At 40.4% G+C, this 19,674-nt stretch overlaps 1 protein-coding gene across 1 annotated transcript in view; it reads left to right on the plus strand.

The window, feature by feature from the left end:
* Positions 1-1,513: 1,513 nt before the first annotated feature.
* LOC307051184 (transcription factor SOX-30-like) overlaps positions 1,514-19,674 on the plus strand; it is a gene marked incomplete at both ends in the record, with an annotated part of 42,225 nt that continues 24,064 nt past the window's right edge. Inside the window, 5 exon segments of the mRNA XM_079701525.1 lie at positions 1,514-1,528; positions 2,920-2,986; positions 2,989-3,927; positions 5,925-6,164; positions 7,384-7,563. Coding sequence (XP_079557651.1) covers positions 1,514-1,528; positions 2,920-2,986; positions 2,989-3,927; positions 5,925-6,164; positions 7,384-7,563 — 1,441 coding nt within the window.

The following is a 19,674-nucleotide window of genomic DNA, read 5'->3' on the forward strand; positions in this document are numbered from 1 at the left end:
ACCTATGTCCCCACAAATATTTATACATGAATGGGCATCATATTCATAGCAGCCAAAACCTAGAAATAATCCAAATGCTCATCAGCCAGTCAATGGATAAACAAAATGAGTGGGAGACATCTTACAATAAAATATCCCTGAATAATTAGGTATTTCCATACTATGGAATACTACGCTGTAATAAAATAAAGAACTACTGATACATTAAACTTGGATGAACCTCAAAAACATTATGCTAAGTTAAAGGAGCCAGACATATAAGCCTACACATTATTTGATTCGATTTATATGAAATTTCTAGAAAAGGCAAAATTATAGAGACAGAAAGCATATAAGCGGTTGTTTGGGGTTGAAGGTGGGAGCATATATTGACTGCAAACAGGAACAAGAGGACTTTTTGAGTTACCTTACCCCAACTTTTTTGAGTTTTTGAAAATGTTCTGAAACTGGATTGTAGTGATGGTTACACAACTTTAAATATTTATTAAAACACATCAAATTGTACATTTAATTGTAAACATTATATATAAATCACACCTCAGTAAAAAAAATTTTTTTTAAAAAGATTGCTTTCTGCTTAAAATATACTCCCCGTATACTATTTGCACTGCTACCACAGAGGACTGACACATCACGTGCTTTGAATTACTCATTCAGATTGGAATATGTATTAGTCTTGCACAAAATCAACACTACCATGATTTATTCCTCTGCCTCTTTCACTAGCCTTTGTTTTGTCAGTGGTTCTCAAAATGTGGTTCAGGGACTGACTCAGAGTGTCTGCTAGGTTAACACTACTTTCATAATAATTCTAAGACAATATTTGCCTTTTTTTAATACTCTCATGAGTGTACAGTGAAGCTTTCTAGAGCCTATATGGCATGAATTACAACAAACTGAATGCAGAAGCAGCCGTGAGAATCCAACTTTTTTTTTCAACTAAGTCAGACAGTAGATTCACAATTCCACTCTTCTAATTTGGAGGAAAACATAGTTTTATCATGATAATGTGTTATGTTAATATGTAATGGGTTTATTATAGATACTTAAAATGAATTGATAACTATTCATTAATGAATGAATTAAAATGAATTGATAACTATAACTAGTCCTCAGTTTTTATTTATTATATGGCAAATATTGACAGATAAAACCACATAAATAAAAGCTCTTTGAAATCTTCAATCATTTTTTGTGAATATAAAGGGTTCCTGAGATAAAAATTTGAGATCCACTGCCCTTGACTACCTGCCAGTTGTAAGAACTCCTATTTGCCACATTTGACAGCAAGGCATTAGAGAGTTGGGTCAGGTCTTCTTTGAGAGCTAACTTGTTCTGGTGGCAAAAATGATCTGCTTCAAGATAAATCTATAGCTTTTAATCAGGACATCACTTAGAAATGTAACAAATGTTAATACAAGATTTCTTCTTTCTCTTGGTGATATTTAATGGAAACAAACACAATACAGTACTAGTAAAAGGAGAGGCATAAGCACGCAAAGGACTTGAAGCAATGCCTAGCATAAAAGTAAGCCCTTAATATAGGTAGTGATTATTACTATTTTATTATCAGACTACGACAGTCTTTATTCATTCAACAGGTATTTATTGAATGTCTACTATACGCCAGGCTCTATGGTTGGCATTGGAGATTTACAAAACACAGTCGGCCCTCAAGGAGTATAAGTAAAGTGGAGGAGGCAGCAGAATAATGCCATAAAGAAATATGTAAGTACGAATTGTGGTAAGAACTTTAAAAGAGGTGATAGAGGTACGAGTCCATAAAGGAGATTTGACCTGATTTTCAGAGTCAGAGAACACGTCTTTGAGGAAGTACTAGTTGAGGTGCAATTCCGAATAGGAGCAGGAGGTGTTAAGGAGACACAAGGGAGAAATACAAGTGAGGGCATATTCAAACATCTTTGAAGTAGGAGAAAGAATGAGGAGACGCAGTGTAGCTAAAGCTGGGGCTAGAGTGGTATATAGGAGAACTACAGCCCACGCCATTTGGGGCCTTACAGAACTTGCCAAGACTTTAAACCTTTACTGCGTGGCCTGAGAAGATTTTTTTTGGAGAGAGGGTGTGGGAGGACTAGATTTCTATTTTTCAAAGATTCTTGGCAACTGGAGCGTAGTGGGACAAAAGCGAAAAGCAGGGAGACTATTTACAGAGCTATAGCAGTATCCAGGTGAAAGATGATATAAGAGCAGAACAGAGTAATGGCAGGAGAAACGGAAAGAGGTGGATGAATTTGGGATGTATTTTGCAAGCAGGGCCCACAGGAGTGGTGATAAATGAAAAGTTTAGCACAGTAATGGCCAAGTCGAACACTCTTCCCAGCAAGATCAGCTAAGGGGGTTATTGAGAAGTTGCAAAATTTGCCTTCTTTTCCCTTGGCACAAATCCAAAGACCCCGGTGAGGGTCAGAGCCCACGGGGTATTCTGGAATTGCAAACCGCTCGTACAAGGCAGGTATCTCCAGCTCTTGTGAAGAACTCACACGGCTTTATCTCCTGGAGGTCAGTGGCATGGAACCACTCTGTTTCCTGGGCAACGCCATTATCGTGCGCTCCAGACGGGGGAGGGGTAACTAAGGACAACGGCCGGTAGAGAACTCCGAAAGAGAGGGAGAGTCACAGGGGGAAAATGGGCAGCACGTGCCGCGGACCCGGCCGTAGCGGGTGATTCGAGGGCTCGGTACCAGGGGTGCGTGGAGGGCGGGAGGAGCTGGAGAACGTGCCTGTGATTGGCGGGCCGGGGGGGGGGGCGGTTACCAGGACGCTTCTGGTTGGGCGAGGCCAAGACCAAGGGCTGCTTTATGAACCGCGTAGGGTTCTGGGTAGCAAAAGCCTTGGAAGGCTCTTAACTGAAAAGGGGAGGGGAGAAGGTTGCCAACAAACGGCTGAGCTCACGATCAGGGCCGGGACCGGGCCGGGACCGGGCCGGGGCGTCCCCCTCCCCCCACGGAGAGAGCCAGGCCGGAGCCGTGCCTCAGCCGCGCCAAATGCCGCGGGCGAAAGCGCCGCGCCCGCTGCGCCCCGCTCGGCGGCCGGTGCCTGTCGAGGGCGCCTCTTTTCGGGCAGCGGCCGCGGGGCCCTCTGCGTCGCCGCCCGCCCCGTGCGCGGCCGCCATTGCGACCGTAGCCTCGTCGTGTGGGGAGGCTCCGGCGTCGGGCGTACAGCCCGTGGCACGGCGGGTACTGCAGGTGAACCCGGAGCAGATGTTACTGCTGCCGCCTGGGCCACCACTGCCTCAGGCCCGGGAGGAAGGCACAGCCGCCTCTCCCGCGCAGGCGCGGCTGCTGCAGCTGAAGCCCGAGGTGCTAATGCTGCTGCGGCCGCCGCTGCCGGCGTCCGAGGGCGCCCCCTGCAGGCCTCAGTTGCACCCTGTGCAGCCCCTGCCGGTGCACGTTAAGGCAGAGAAGCAGGAGCCGGACCCCAGCTCGGATCCGTCAGTGGGACCTCGGAGGGCCGTCAAGGCGGGCCCTAAGGCTTCCATGGCGGCGAAGGCGGGAGGCCCCGGGCCGGCCCTCGACAGCCCTCGAGGGGACGAGAAGGGCAAGTTGGAGGAGGAGGAGGAGGTCATGAGCTACACGGCGACGGAGGAGCCTGAGAGACTCCGCGAGGACTCCAGGCTCTGCACAGCGCCCGCTTCCAGTGGCCTGGTCCATGGCAGCAAGGATGTCATCCTGACCCAGCCGTCCATTGCCTTTGGGCCGCACCAGCAAGACCTCAGGATCCCTTTGACTCTTCACACCGTGCCCCCTGGGACCCGGATCCAGTTTCAGGGGCCTCCACCTTCAGAGCTGATACGATTGACCAAGGTCCCCTTGACACCAGTGCCTATTAAAATGCAGTCCTTACTGGAGCCTTCTGTAAAAATTGAAACCAAAGGTGTCCCGCTCACCGTGCTTCCCTCAGATGCAGGTATTAGACGGCAGGGGAATCATCTGGTTTTCAAACTTCGTCTATTGCCCCGTAGCTGACATGTCAGCTGTTGAGAAGCATAAACTAGAAAAATAAAATCATGGGTTCAGGGCAAAGTCTGCAAAGGTATCACTTCTGACTTGTACATATACCAGTAAAATACGCTAACACGTTCAAGATTCCCAAACATTAAAAATAATTATTTTTTTTAAGGCCCAGTGAAGGATGAGATTTAGATGTGACTAATGTTTATACACAAAAATAGAAATACTCTTGGTAGATAACACAAAGCCCTCAGTTTATATGCTACAGATAATCAACATTTAAAAATATTGTATTATATAGCAGCTCAGTATTTTTACATGTATCAAGAAACAAGAAAAAATAGTGTTTAATGAAAAAATAAACAGGAAAGTTTATACTGGATATAGAGGTGATTTATCTTCTTTAAAAATGAAGAGTAAACATTTTCTAGGAGAAAACAGTACATAATTACTTGTAATGGTATTCTAAAAGCTAAGGACTTATAGAAATATAGAAAATGAAAACACTGTAGAATAAGTTGTTTTCAAAGAAATGACCACAGTTACAGTAGTAACAATTAAAGTAGATATTTTATTTCTATCTGTTATTTCCAAATATATAGCTAGAAAATTCTTATTTTAAGATTTAATTCAGACAGAATACTATGGCAGTAAATGGCAATGGAAAGTCATATTAATCTTCAGTTCATATCTTCATTGACTTTTATCTTTATTGTTTTCTTATTTTCTTTACTGATTCTTCCTCCCCCCCCCCCACCCTCTTGCTTTTGTTTTTTCTAAAATTTTATTGGAGTATAGTTGCTTTACAATATTGTGTTAGTTTCTGCTGTACAACAAAGTGAATCAGCTATACGTATACATATATGCCCTCTTTTTCGGATTTCCTTCCTATTTAGGTCACCACAGAGCACTGAGTAGAGTTCCCTGTGCTATACAGTAGGTTCTCATTAGTTATCTGTTTTACACATAGTAGTGTGTATATGTCAATCCCAGTCTCCCAGTTCATCCCACCCTCCTCTTCCCCCGGTGGTACCCATATGTTTGTTCTCTCTACATCTGTGTCTCTATTTCTGCTTTGCAAATAAGTTCATCTGTTCCCCATCCTCTTGCTTTTTATCGTCAGTAATTTTTAAACTTTGTTTCCATTTTCTAAAGGAGAGAAAGGGGAAGCTTTCTTTATAATACTTATTTCATCGTTTGTGCATTTTAAAATTTTATATATCAAGTAACCCTAAAATAAAGAGAAACAGTATATGAAATTCATAGGCAGTAGTTTTTGATGAATTATGTGAGAGATGTGAATTTAAACAACTTCCTTTATTGTAATTTCAGGTGTGTCTGTGACTTTCAAGAAGTCACCTTTCTTATTTTCCTCTTATTTTTTCTCCTGGGACATGGAACTAGTGTTAGTGACCCACCTTGGCAGGTGCTTCACCTTCCTAACGAAATATAAATAATATAGTGTATTAATATTATAAGTATTTTTGCTTGAATGGGCACTCCAGTGGCATGTAAATGAATTCCTTTAAACATTTAGGGTACACCCACCTAGTGCTAGGATTATAGTCATTAATAAGTCATAATTCCTGTCCCTTAGTAATAGAATATTTTAATGGGAAATAAACTAAATGTTAATTATTGTTAGAGATATTAATATAGCTCAAAGAAGTAGTAAGCCAGCAGTTTACTGTGTCTTCAACATTATTACTTCCACGGTATCTTCAACAATATTATTCTTTTTGAGGAAGAGAAGAGTCTTTCTAAGCCACAGCTTAGAATGCTGAGTTCAGGGATTATGAGGAATTCTGGAAGGCTGGCAGTTCCTTGGCTATATTGAAGTGTATATTTTCTCCAGATATTTAAAAAGTAAATATAGGTGGACGTGCACTTCACTTTAAAATTGTGTGTGTGTGTGTGGCACATTAATTTAGTCTCTTAATTTTTGTCATGTAGGAATACCAGATACTCCTTTCAGTGAGGACAGAAATGGTCATGTGAAGCGACCCATGAATGCATTTATGGTTTGGGCAAGGATCCACCGGCAAGCACTAGCCAAAGCTAACCCAGCAGCCAACAATGCAGAAATCAGTGTCCAGCTCGGGTTAGAGTGGAACAAACTTAGTGAAGAACAAAAGAAACCCTATTATGATGAAGCACAAAAGATTAAAGAAAAGCACAGAGAGGAATTTCCTGGTAATCAAATGAAATGAACAAAGCCTCTTTCTAATTTCTTTAAATTTATTTAGGTAAAGAATAGGTTAGGTTGAGACTGAAAGACAAAAATGTCATTTTTTTCTAATCTGATATGTACAATAGAGAAAATACTGGCTAATATTACAGTAATGATTTAATTGATACTGGGCATAAGTTTCCTTAAACAGAACAAAGTAGAGGGATATCTGGTCTCATATTTGCCAACTAATGCAAACCTGGGGACAAACAGTTTTACTGTCGTTTTGATTAAATATATAAATATAAACGTAATGAAGGTAAAGCTCCAGAGTTCTAGGCTATAATTTTTCAAATATGCTAGAAAATGAAGTTCAAATCAGAGCAACAGAGAAAATATGCAGGGCACGCTGCAGGCATTAACTCCATGCTCCATTTTAATATTATATGGTTACCAGAATATAGTGCTGCCTTCTGATTGATAAATTTATCCCCATCATGATGTAGTTTGAAAGAAATTCTGATTCTCTCCCCAGCAGTGAGGACATTGATATTAAGCTTGGTAAAAGCACAGTGTATGGCCAACATATTGTGCTTGGTGGGAAAAGAATAACTATTTTTCTAAAGTAGTGCCAGAAAGGTTCTAGGGGGGAATCGTCAGAGCAGCGGTTACAGGGAACCAGTGATTCTCTTGGTTATACAGTGGCTACAACTGCCCTAACTCCACTTTTCTGAGTTTGGAAGGAAATTGGGTGGTTTGTGGACTTGGAGACTGCCAAGTCTAAGAGAGTGACTCTTCCCGAAGAAGGCATAAAAATAGTAACTGGTCATTAGTAACCACTTCATCGTAAGATATAGATAATTGTGTCTTATAGAAAGTGAGGAAACAGGAGGAGACAAACAGTATCTTACTGGGGCATTGTTTTATGTGTAGAGGAAAAGCTTTGGGATTCAAACTCAGTGCCTTTAATGTTGATTTTACTATAAATTCATTATGTGTCTTTGGATAAAAGACATTTGCCCTTTCTCTTCCTTTGAATTATGGGTTACAACATTGGCCACTAGTTAGGAGCCATATGGATATATATGCTAAAATGCACAGAAATGGTATCATAGAGCTGGAAAAGATACTTTAGACAATTAAGACTTAGAAGTGTTTTGGACCTTTAATGTGAAAAGAACTACTTAAAGGCTAAATAGGATCTATATGTTCAAATTAAAAATAGTTCATCTTCTTCTCTAGGTTGGGTTTATCAACCTCGTTCAGGGAAGCGCAAACGCTTCCCTCTAAGCGTTTCCAATGTACTTTCTGGTAGCACACAGTATATCATCTCTGCAAATCCAACAACAGCTTATCCTTATTGCTCACCTACCTCCTCTGTGGTAATTCCCAGCCTACAGAACACCATCACTCATTCAGTTGGTGAGTTGGTTTTATTGTAGATTACAAATTTTTAAATGGCTGTGTGATAATTTTACCTCTTAACTTGAAATATTGTTTCTGTTAGCTTAAGAGTTTAGAACAACAATGTTAAGAAAAAAAGCAAAACTAGAGTGAAAACATTAAATCAGGGAAAGAAAGATTTCAGTAGACATCAAAGCCCTTGGTTTGCTGGAGTAGCAAATATTCTATGTCAGACCTTTTAAGCAAATCAGGATGAGTCCATAGATTATGCAGATAATGCAGGAAATGACTGAGGTAATTCAATAGGAAATAGGAATGTGTTTTTACTATTAGCATAAAAGAATGCCTTGCTGATGGGGTATGAGGCATCCTGTCCTGGAATATAGTAGTGGTGACTGATCTCTTATGACCATTTTTTTAATTTGCTGCCCTAGAAAAGCAATGGAAGTAATCTATCTTCTACCAGATATTTTGTTCATTACATTGTCTTTCCCTAAATGTCTCCTCTATTATCAGTTCTTCACAACATTCCTGTCTTTTGCTTTTAAGAACCCAAAACTGAGAATCTAGTGTCTTAAGAACTTGTTATAGGTCTATCCATCATTAGTTTGTTCTTCCAGAGCGTATTTTAGTCATCTCTTAGGCAGAGCTTTGTACGTTCACTACTTGCTATCACTTGTCCTGAAACTACTGTTCTTTCCAGTTTCTACCTCCTCATACCTATGTGCTGAGAGGTTTAGATATCTTGAAAATTAACTTATTAGGATCTTAGGCATTTTCAGTTTTTTTCCTGTGTATCATTGTAGCAATGGATACCAACAAAGCCACATTCAGGGTATCTAGGCTCAAGGCAAAGAAAGCTGATCCTATCACCCTGTTCTCTCCCAGAACAGGCAGGCACTTTCAGCCTTTGCTATTTGGTAGTATCTCTTTTAATCCTGTATTTCAATCTAGGCTTAATTGTGCTTTTTTTTAAACTTACCTTGTTTTATCTGTTATTTATAATTTACACTTTTATCATCTGTTTCTTCTCTTTACCCCTTTTTCTAAGACCCCTCTTCCATGTCATTCTATCCACAGTTAAATGCTGTATGTTTTCTCTCCCCAGAAATATATTTATCAGTGTTCTTACTTGAGGCAGCTGACAGTTTTATACAACATATTAATTTTATGCAATTCTGAGCAAAGATTTGGGGAGATGGAAAGTGGTAGAGCTCTTACATCCATGATGCTTTATTTAAGTATGAGAAGCAGAATTATAGGAAACATTTCAGAGCCATATACAAGTAATCAAATCTAAGGATAATGATCTTTTGTTTGCTTTTTTCTTTTTAAATTTCTCTTATTTCTAGTAATATGTAGTATCAGTAAAGATTTAATTCTTGGATCTCAAATGATTAAAAAAATCGTTATCTTTTAAGTATAAAATTTGGGAATTATTTTCCCAGATATATAAAGTTATATGTATAATAATTATGATATATATATATAATAGTTATGATGAGATTTATTGGCTACTCTGCTGCCCAATCATACAACTTTTGAAATGTGTTCTTTTAGTTTGTACTCATCAGCTTGGCATTATATTACTTGGAGGAGTTGTTATCAGTTGCAAATTTGGAAATTTCACTATATATTTTATATTCTAAATCATTTATAAAACTGTTAAATAAGAACAAATTATAGCACATACCCCTAAGAGAATCTGCTTTTAATCACTTATTACCTACAGATACAAATTTTTACACCATCCCTTTTTTTGTTTCTTTCAACTAATTTTATATTATATTCTAAACATAAAGTCATGGTAATTGTGTTTTTCAAACTTGTTTTGTTTATTCCCATGGAAGAAAGATATCAAGTTGTTGAGGAGTGAGGTATAATTTATCTCTTATCAGAAAAAAATTTGCTCTCTTTTTTCCTAGCAACCTTTATACACTAATACATTGTATAGATTTCATCAGCTTTTCAAGTGTAGAAAATAGACTCACCAAACTATAGTTCTCAAGTTCACTACTTCCAGTAACAAGTTCACTACTTCCAAAAACTTGGAAAATGCTCTGGCATAGCATTTTTGGCAGGGAGACCATTTGTATTTACTTCATCTAATATCTTCTCAGTTCTAACTTTGAGTTTCTCTAAAGTTCTTCAGTGAATGCCACCTAAGATCTTGTGATATTGTGATCTTGTGAGCTTGTCTCCTGTTTCTAGTTTCTGAAAGTACTTACAGCCGGATAGTCCAGAATACTTTTTAGATACTTTCCTTTATCATATGTCTTCGATGCCAGTTATGCCAGCATTTTCATTTTACATTAAGTGATCAAATTTATTTATTTTAAAGGATTCTGGAAGTTTGGTAGAAGCTATATTTATTTTAGCCTGGCTTTTAAATGTCAGTTTTATATATTTAGGAATTTTCTGGTGAGATTATTTCAGTTTCTACATTTTATTTCTCAAACCTGAAATGCGTTTTCCTTATTACATCTAAACTCAGTTGACATCTTTCACTCTTCTGAATTCATACGTTTTCTCTAAATTTTTACTTTAAAAATGTTTACTACTATTATAATTTTTTTGGTTGTAAACATGTGATGTGATTTTGGTTTACCCATCTATTCTTATTTAACAGAAATAGAACAAAAAAAACCCTCCAACATTCTGATACTGTTATTATAATGCAAAAAAATCTGGTCTTGTCCCTGACTAAGATCAGTTTTAGCAAAGTTTTATATCCATAAGAAACAAAGATATGGCTTGAAAATTCCTTGAAAAGTGATGTAGCTCATTATTGTAGGTTTTCTTATGAGGCAAGGAAGGTGGAATCTTATGGTTCAAACTATAGTAAGTCTTCTTAGGTTCCTCATTACCATTTCTGTCCCCAAAGTCCCATCTTTCTTAACAGTTGTCTAACTGTCCTTCCCAAGTCTCCATTTCCCATCTCTGTCTCTATGTCTGCCTCTTACTCTATTTCTCTCTGTCCTCTCCTCCTCTCTCTGCCTCTGTTTCTCTCTCCTCAGCCATATGCCCATCCTCCTGTTCTTCTTTCTACCTCTATACAACTTTTTCTTGTAGAGAAATTTGGTCTGTCCTCAGTTGATGCCATTCTGTACTCCTTCCTGTTCATCCCAGTCACACAACAAAAGCCTGGCTGCATCCTTCATCCATTCAACACAGGCAGAAGAGTCTTCCTCTTTAGGAGTTGGTGGGAGAGATTTGCCAGAACTGTTGAAAGTTATTAATAACTTTAAATTTTTTCTTTTGTTCTTATCATATTGTACTATAGATCTAAAACTCTGCTCTGTAGCTCATGTAACAATTAGATAATGCTAGCTGCTTCAACACTCATCTAAACATAACGGTTTAAACAGAATCATGGTTTATGTTTTTACGCATGTAAAGTCCAAAATAAGTATTTCTGGCTTTCTTCCAAGGGATTCATGGACACAGTTTTCTTCTACCCTATGGCTCTCCCATCTTTGATATGTAGCATCCAAGTGTGCATGACCTGCGGAAGGGAAAAGAGCATGGAGGATCATGCATGAGAGTTTTTTATGGGCCAGTTTCAGAAGTGGTGCATATCACTTCTTCTTACATTCCATTGGTTAGCCTGAGCCACAGGTACACTCCTAACTGCAAGGGAGGCTGAGAAATGTAACCTAGCTGTATGCTAGAAGGAGAGAAACCAGGTGACTGGCTGGTCTGTTCCATACTTTATCTACAGTGTGATACATTAGATCTCTGCCCGTTCCACAAGTGTTCCCTATTCATTGACAGTTTTTTTTTTTAATCATGAACAATTTATTTATTTATTTATTTATTTATTTTTAATTAGTTTCTGCTTTATAACAAAGTGAATCAGTCATACATATACATCTGTTCCCACATCCCTTCCCTCCTGCGTCTCCCTCCCTCCCACCCTCCCCATCCCACCCCTCCAGACGGTCACAAAGCACCGAGCTGATCTCCCTGTGCTCTGCGGCTGCTTCCCACTCTCTATCTACCTTACGTTTGGTACTGTATATATGTCCATGCCTCTCTTTCGCTTTGTCACAGCTTACCCTTCCCCCTCCCCATATCCTCAAGTCCATTCTCAAGTAGGTCTGTGTCTTTATTCCCGTTTTACCCCTAGGTTCTTCATGACATTTTTTTCCTTAAATTCCATATATATGTGTTAGCATACGGTATTTGTCTTTCTCTTTCTGACTTACTTCACTCTGTATGACAGACTCTAGGTCTATCCACCTCATTACAAATAGCTCAGTTTCGTTTCTTGTTATGGCTGAGTAATATTCCATTGTATATATGTGCCACATCTTCTTTATCCATTCATCCGATGATGGACACTTAGGTTGTTTCCATCTCCGGGCTATTGTGAATAGAGCTGCTGTGAACATTTTGGTGCATGTCCCTTTTTGAATTATGGTTTTCTCAGGGTATATGCCTAACAGTGGGATTGCTGGGTCATATGGTAGTTCTATTTTTAGTTTTTTAAGGACCCTCCATACTGTTCTCCATAGTGGCTGTACCAATTCACATTCCCACCAGCAGTGCAAGAGTGTTCCCTTTTCTCCATACCCTCTCCAGCATTTATTGTTTCTAGATTTCTTGATGATGGCCATTCTGACTGGTGTGAGATGATATCTCCTTGAAGTTTTGATTTGCATTTCTCTAATGATTAATGATGTTGAGCATTCTTTCATGTGTTTGTTGGCAGTCTGTATATCTTCTTTGGAGAAATGCCTATTTAAGTCTTCTGCCCATTTTTGGATTGGCTTGTTTGTTTTTTTGCTATTGAGCTGCATGAGCTGCTTATAAATTTTGGAGATTAATCCTTTGTCAGTTGCTTCATTTGCAAATATTTTCTCCCATTCTGAGGGTTGTCTTTTGGTCTTGTTTATGGTTTCCTTTGCTGTGCAAAAGCTTTGAAGTTTCATCAGGTCCCATTTGTTTATCTTTCTTTTTATTTCCATATCTCTAGGAGGTGGGTCCAAAAGGATCTTGCTGTGATTTATGTCATAGAGTGTTCTGCCTATGTTTTCCTGTAAGAGTTTGATAGTTTCTGGCCTTACATTTAGGTCTTTAATCCATTTTGAGCTTATTTTTGTGTATGGTGTCAGGGAATGATCTAATCTCATACTTTGACATGTCCCTGTCCAGTTTTCCCAGCACCACTTATTGAAGAGGCTGTCCTTTCTCCACTGTACTTTCCTGCCTCCTTTATCAAAGATAAGTTGACCATATGTGCGTGGGTTTATCTCTGGGCTTTCTATCCTGTTCCATTGATCTATGTTTCTGTTTTTTTTCCAGTACCACAGTGTCTTTATTACTGTAGCTTTGTAGTATAGTCTGAAGTCAGGGAGCCTGATTCCTCCAGCTCCGTTTTTCGTTCTCAAGATTGCTTTGGCTATTTGGGGTCTTTTGTTTCTCCAAACAAATTTTGAAATTATTTGTTCTAGTTCTGTGAAAAATGCCAGTGGTAGTCTGATAGGGATTGCATTGAATCTGTAGATTGCTTTGGGTAGTAGAGTCATTTTCACAATATTGATTCTTCCAATCCAGGAGCATGGTATATCTCTCCGTCTATTTGTATCATCTTTAATTTCTTTCATCAGTGTCTTATAATTTTCTGTATACAGGTCTTTTGTCTCCTTAGGTAGGTTTATTCCTAGATATTTTATTCTTTTTGTTGCAATGGTAAATGGGAGTGTTTTCTTGATTTCACTTTCAGATTTTTCATCATTAGTGTACAGGAATGCTAGACATTTCTGTGCATTAATTTTGTATCCTGCTACTTTACCAAATTCATTGATTAGCTCTAGTAGTTTTCTGGTAGCATCTTTAGGATTCTCTATGTATAGTATCATGTCATCTGCAAACAGTGACAGCTTTACTTCTTCTTTTCCAATTTGGATTCCTTTTATTTCCTTTTCTTCTCTGATTACTGTGGCTAAAACTTCCATAACTAAGTTGAATAAGAGTGGTGAGAGTGGGCAGCCTTGTCTTGTTCCTGATCTTAGTGGAAATGGTTTCGGTTTTTCACCATTGAGGACGATGTTGGCTGTGGGTTTGTCATATATGGCCTTTATTATGTTGAGGAAACTTCCTTCTATGCCTACTTTCTGCAGGGTTTTTATCATAAATGTGTGTGGAATTTTGTCGAAAGCTTTCTCTGCATCTATTGAGATGATCATATGGTTTTTCTTCTTCAATTTGTTAATATGGTGTATCACATTGATTGATTTGCGTATATTGAAGAATCCTTGCATTCCTGGAATAAACCCCACTTGATCATGGTGTATGATCCTTTTAATGTGCTGTTGAATTCTATTTGCTAGTATTTTGTTGAGGATTTTTGCATCTATGTTCATCAGTGATATTGGCCTGTAGTTTTCTTTCTTTGTGACATCCTTGCCTGGTTTTGGTATCAAGGTGATGGTGGCCTCGTAGAATGAGTTTGGGAGTGTTCCTCCCTCTGCTATATTTTGGAAGAGTTTGAGAAGGATAGGTGTTAGCTCTTCTCTAAATGTTTGATAGAATTCGCCTGTGAAGCCATCTGGTTCTGGGCTTTTGTTTGTTGGAAGATTTTTTATCACAGTTTCAATTTCAGTGCTTGTGATTGGTCTGTTCATATTTTCTATTTCTTCCTGATTCAGTCTTGGCAGGTTGTGCATTTCTAAGAATTTGTCCATTTCTTCCAGGTTGTCCATTTTATTGGCATAGAGTTGCTTGTAGTAATCTCTCATGATCTTTTGTATTTCTGCAGTGTCAGTTGTTACTTCTCCTTTTTCATTTCTAATTCTATTGATTTGTGTCTTCTCCCTTTTTTTCTTGATGAGTCTGGCTAATGGTTTATCAATTTTGTTTATCTTCTCAAAGAACCAGCTTTTAGTTTTATTGATCTTTGCTATCGTTTCCTTCATTTCTTTTTCATTTATTTCTGATCTGATCTTTATGATTTCTTTCCTTCTGCTACCTTTGGGGTTTTTTGTTCTTCCTTCTCTCATTGCTTAAGGTGCAGGGTCAGGTTGTTTACTCGAGATGTTTCCTGTTTCTTAAGATGGGATTGTATTGCTATAAACTTCCCTCTTAGAACTGCTTTTGATGCATCTCATAGGTTTTGGGTCATCGTGTCTCCATTGTCATTTGTTTCTAGGTATTTTTTTATTTCCTCTTTGATTTCTTCAGTGATCACTTCGTTATTGAGTAGTGTATTGTTTAGCCTCCATGTGTTTGTATTTTTTACAGATCTTTTCCTGTAATTGATGTCTAGTCTTATAGCATTGTGGTTGGAAAAGATACTTGATACAATTTCAATTTTCTTAAATTTACCAAGGCTTGATTTGTGACCCAAGATATGATCTATCCTGGAGAATGTTCCATGAGCAGTTGAGAAAAATGTGTATTCTGTTGTGTTTGGATGGAATGTCCTATAAATATCAATTAAGCCCATCTTGTTTAATGTATCATTTAAAGCTTGTGTTTCCTTATTTATTTTCATTTTGGATGATCTGTCCATTGGTGAAAGTGGGGTGTTAAAGTCCCCTACTATGAGTGTGTTACTGTCAATTTCCCCTTTTATGGCTGTTAGTGTTTGCCTTATGTATTGAGGTGCCCCTATGTTGGGTGCATAAATATTTACAATTGTTATATCTTCTTCTTGGATCGATCCCTTTATCATTATGTAGTGTCCTTCTTTGTCTCTTCTAATAGTCTTTATTTTAAAGTCTATTTTGTCTGATATAAGAATTGCTACTCCAGCTTTCTTTTGATTTTCATTTGCATGGAATATCTTTTTCCATCCCCTTACTTTCAATCTGTATGTGTCTCTAGGTCTGAAGTGGGTCTCTTGTAGACAGCATATATATGGGTCTTGTTTTTGTATCCATTCAGCCAATCTGTGTCTTTTGGTGGGAGCATTTAGTCCATTTACATTTAAGGTAGTTATTGATATGTATGTTCCTATTCCATTTCCTTAATTGTTTTGGGTTCGTTATTGTAGGTCTTTTCCTTCTGTTGTGTTTCTTGCCTCGAGAAGTTCCTTTAGCATTTGTTGTAAAGCTGGTTTGGTGGTGCTGAACTCTCTCAGCTTTTGCTTGTCTGTAAAGGTTTTAATTTCTCCATCAAATCTGAATGAGATCCTTGCTGGGTAGAGTAGTCTTGGTTGCAGGTTTTTCTCCTTCATCACTTTAATTATGTCCTGCCACTCCCTTCTGGCTTGTAGAGTTTCTGCTGAGAGATCAGCTGTTAACCTGATGGGGATTCCCTTGTGTGTTATTTGTTGTTTTTCCCTTGCTTCTTTTAATATGATTTCTTTGTGTTTAATTTTTGACAGTTTGATTAGTATGTGTCTTGGCGTATTTCTCCTTGGATTTATTCTGTATGGGACTCTCTGTGCCTCCTGGACTTGATTAACTATTTCCTTTCCTATATTAGGGAAGGTTTCAACTATAATCTCTTCAAATATTTTCTCAGTCCCTTTCTTTTTCTCTTCTTCTTCTGGAACCCCTATAATTCGAATGTTGGTGCGTTTAATGTTGTCCAGAGGTCTCTGAGACTGTCCTCTGTTCTTTTCATTCTTTTTTCTTTATTTTGCTCTGCATCAGTTATTTCCACTATTTTATCTTCCACCTCACTTATCCGTTCTTCTGCCTCAGTTATTCTGCTATTGATCCCATGTAGAGTATTTTTCATTCATTTATTGTGTTTTTAATCAATGCTTGATTCATCTTTAGTTCTTGTAGGTCCTTGTTAATTGTTTCTTGCATTTTGTCTATTCTATTTCCAAGATTTTGGATCTTGGAAATAGAATCTTGGATCATCTTTACAATCATTATTCTGAATTCTTTTTCAGGTAGACTGCCTATTACGTCTTCATTTGTTAGGTCTGGTAGGTTTTTATCTTGCTCCTTCACCTGCTGTGTGTTTTTCTGTCTTCTCATTTTGCTTATCTTACTGTGTTTGGGGTCTCCTTTTTGCAGGCTGCAGATTCGTAGTTCCCGTTGTTTTTGGTGTCTGTCCCCAGTGGCTAAGGTTGTTTCAGTAGTTTGTGTAGGCTTCCTGGTGGGGGGGACTAGTGCCTGTGTTCTGGTGGTTGAGGCTCGATCTTGTCTTTCTGGTGGACAGGTCCACGTCTGGTGGCGTGTTTTGGGGTGCCTGTGGCCTTATTATGTTTTTAGGCAGCCTCTCTGCTAATGGGTGGTGTTGTGTTCCTGTCTTGCTAGTTGCTTGGCATAGGGTGACCCACAGTGTAGCTTGCTGGTCATTGACTGAAGCTGGGTGCTGGTGTTGAGATGGAGATCTTTGGGAGATTTTCACCGCTTGACATTATGTGGAGCTGGGAGGTCTCTTGTGGATCCATGTCCTGAAGTTGGCTCTCCCACTTCAGAGGCACAGCACTGACTCCTGGCTGCAGCACCAAGAGCCTTTCATCTACCTGGCTCAGAATAAAAGGGAGAAAAAGTTGAAAGAAAGAATTAGTAGAAGAAAGAAAGAGAGAGAGAAAGAAAGGAAGAAGGAAAGGAAGGAAGAAAGAAAGAAAGGAGGGAGGGAGGGAGGAAGGATGGAAAGAAAGAAAGAAAGGCAGGAGGGAGGGAGGGAGGGAGGAAGGAAAGAAAGAAAGAAAGGCAGGAGGGAGGGAGGGAGGAAAGAAAAAGAAAGAGTGAAAAGAAGAAGGGAGGGAGGGAGGAAGGAAAGAAAGACAGGAGGGAGGGAGGGAGGGAGGAAGGACGGAAATAAAGAAAGAAAGGAGGGAGGGAGGGAGGAAGGAAAGAAAAAGAAAGAGTGAAAGGAAGAAGGGAAGGAGGGAGGGAGGGAGCAAGGAAGGAAAGAAAGAAAGAAAGAAAGAGAGGAGGGAGGGAGGAAGGAAGGAAAGAAAAAGAGTGAAAGGAAGAAGGGAGGGAGGGAGGAAGGAAAGAAAGAAAGAAAGACAGGAGGGAGGGAGGGAGGAAAGAAAAAGAGTGAAAGGAAGAAGGGAGGCAGGGAGGAAGGAAAGACAGACAGAAAGGAGGGAGGGAGGGAGGAAGGACGGAAAGAAAGAAAGAAAGAAAGGAGGGAGGGAGGGAGGAAGGAAAGAAAAAGAAAGAGTGAAAGGAAGGAGGGGGGAGGGACGGAGGAAGGAAAGAAAGAAAGAAAGACGGGAGGGAGGGAGGAAGGATGGAAAGAAAGAAAGAAAGAAGGGAGGGAGGGAGGAAGAAAAGAAAAAGAAAGGGAAAGGAAGAAGGGAGGGAGGGAGGAAGGAAGGAAAGAAAGAAAGAAAGAGAAAGGGGCGGAGGGAGGGAGGGAGGAAGGGAAGGTAGGAAAAATAGAAAGAGAGAAGATAAAGTAAAATGGAATAAAGTATAAAATATAGTAGCGTTATTAAAAATAAAAAAGTAATTATTGAAAAAAAAAAACGGACCAATAGAACCCTGGGACCTATGGTGGAAGCAAAGCTATACAGAGAAAATCTCACACAGAAGCATACGCATACACATTCACAAAAAGAGATCAGGGGGAAAAATCGAAAATCTTGCTCTCAAAGTCCACCTCCTTAATTTGGGATAATTCGTTGTAAAAAGAGGAAAAGGGAAAAAATCTTAAATCTTGTCCTCAAAGTCCACCTCCTCAATTTGGGATGATTCACTGTCCATTCATGCACTCCACAGACGCAGGGCACATCAAGCGGACCGTGGAGCTTTAATCCGCTGCCTCCGAGGCTGCACAGAGAGATTTCCCTGTCTCTTCTCTGCTCTCACAGCTCCCGGGTCTCAGCCTTGGACCGGGCCCCGCCTCTGCGCATAGGTCGCCGGAGGGCGTCCGTTCTTCGCTCAGGCAGGACGGGTTTAAAGGAGCCACTGATTCGGGGGCTCTGGCTCACTTAGGCCGAGGGGAGGGAGGGGCACACAGTGTGGGGCGGGCCTGCGGCAGCAGAGGCCGGCGTGACGTTGCACCAGCCCGAGGCGCTCCGTGCGCTTTCCCGGGAAAGCCGTCCCTGGGTCCCAGGACCCCGGCAGTGGCAGGCTGCACAGGCTCCCCGGAAGGGGGGTGGTGGACAGTGACCTGCGCTCGCACACAGGCCTTGTGGCAGCGGCAGCAGCAGCCCCAGTGTCCCACGCCCGTCTCCGGGGTCCGCGCCTTCAGCCGCGGCTCGCGCCCGTCTCTAGAGCTTCTTTAAGCAGCGCTCTTAATGCTTTCTCCTCGCGCACCAGGAAACAAAAGGGAAGAAAAAGTCTCTTGCCTCTTCGGCAGCTCCAGACTTTTTCCCCCGGACTCCCTCCGGGCCAGCCGTGGCGCACTACGCCCTTCAGGCTGTGTTCACGCCGCCAACCCCAGTCCTCTCCCTGCGCTCCGGCCGAAGCCCGAGCCTCAGCTCCCAGCCCCGCCCGCCCCGGCGGCCGAGCAGACAAGCCTCTCGGGCTGGTGTGTGCCTGAGGGCACCGATCCTCTGTGCGGGAATCTCTCCACTTTGCCCACCACACCCCTGTTGCTGTGCTCTCCTCCGCTACTCCGAGTCTTTCCCCCTCCGCCACCCGCAGTCTCTGCCCGCGAAAGGGCTTCTAGTGTGTGGAAACCTTTCCTCTTTCACGGCTCCCTCCCACTGGTGCAGGTCCCGTCCCTATCCTTTTGTCTCTGTTTATTCTTTTTTCTTTTGCCCTACCCAGGTATGTGGGAAGTTTCTTGCCTTTTGGGGGGTCTGAGGTCTATCTGTCAGCGTTCAGTAGGTGTTCTTTAGGAGTTGTTCCACGTATAGATGAATTTCTGATGTATCTGTGGGGAGGAAGGTGATCTCCGCGTCTTACTCTTCCGCCATCTTCCTGCCTTCCCATTGACAGTTTATCAGTGATGACCAGGTGTTGCAGACTTTAAGCTCTTGTTTGGCAACATAAATTTTGACATTTAGGACATCTTCATTATACTACCATATAACTCTCTATGCATCTGATTTATCTGATTTTTTACCTCAGGCCAAAATGGTGCTTGACACATGTTAGTTGCTTAGTGAATATTTGTTTAGTTAAATGAATGCATGATTTTATCACCTCACGCCTCACTGGTACCCCTTATTTTATAAAAATATCTTTGGTAGAAAAGAACATTTGTATCAGCTAAAAGATGAGTCCCTTCCTTCTTCAATAACTGAAATAATATCAT

This window comes from Hyperoodon ampullatus (assembly GCF_949752795.1).
Source record: "Hyperoodon ampullatus genome assembly, chromosome: 4".
Lineage (NCBI taxonomy): Eukaryota > Metazoa > Chordata > Mammalia > Artiodactyla > Ziphiidae > Hyperoodon > Hyperoodon ampullatus.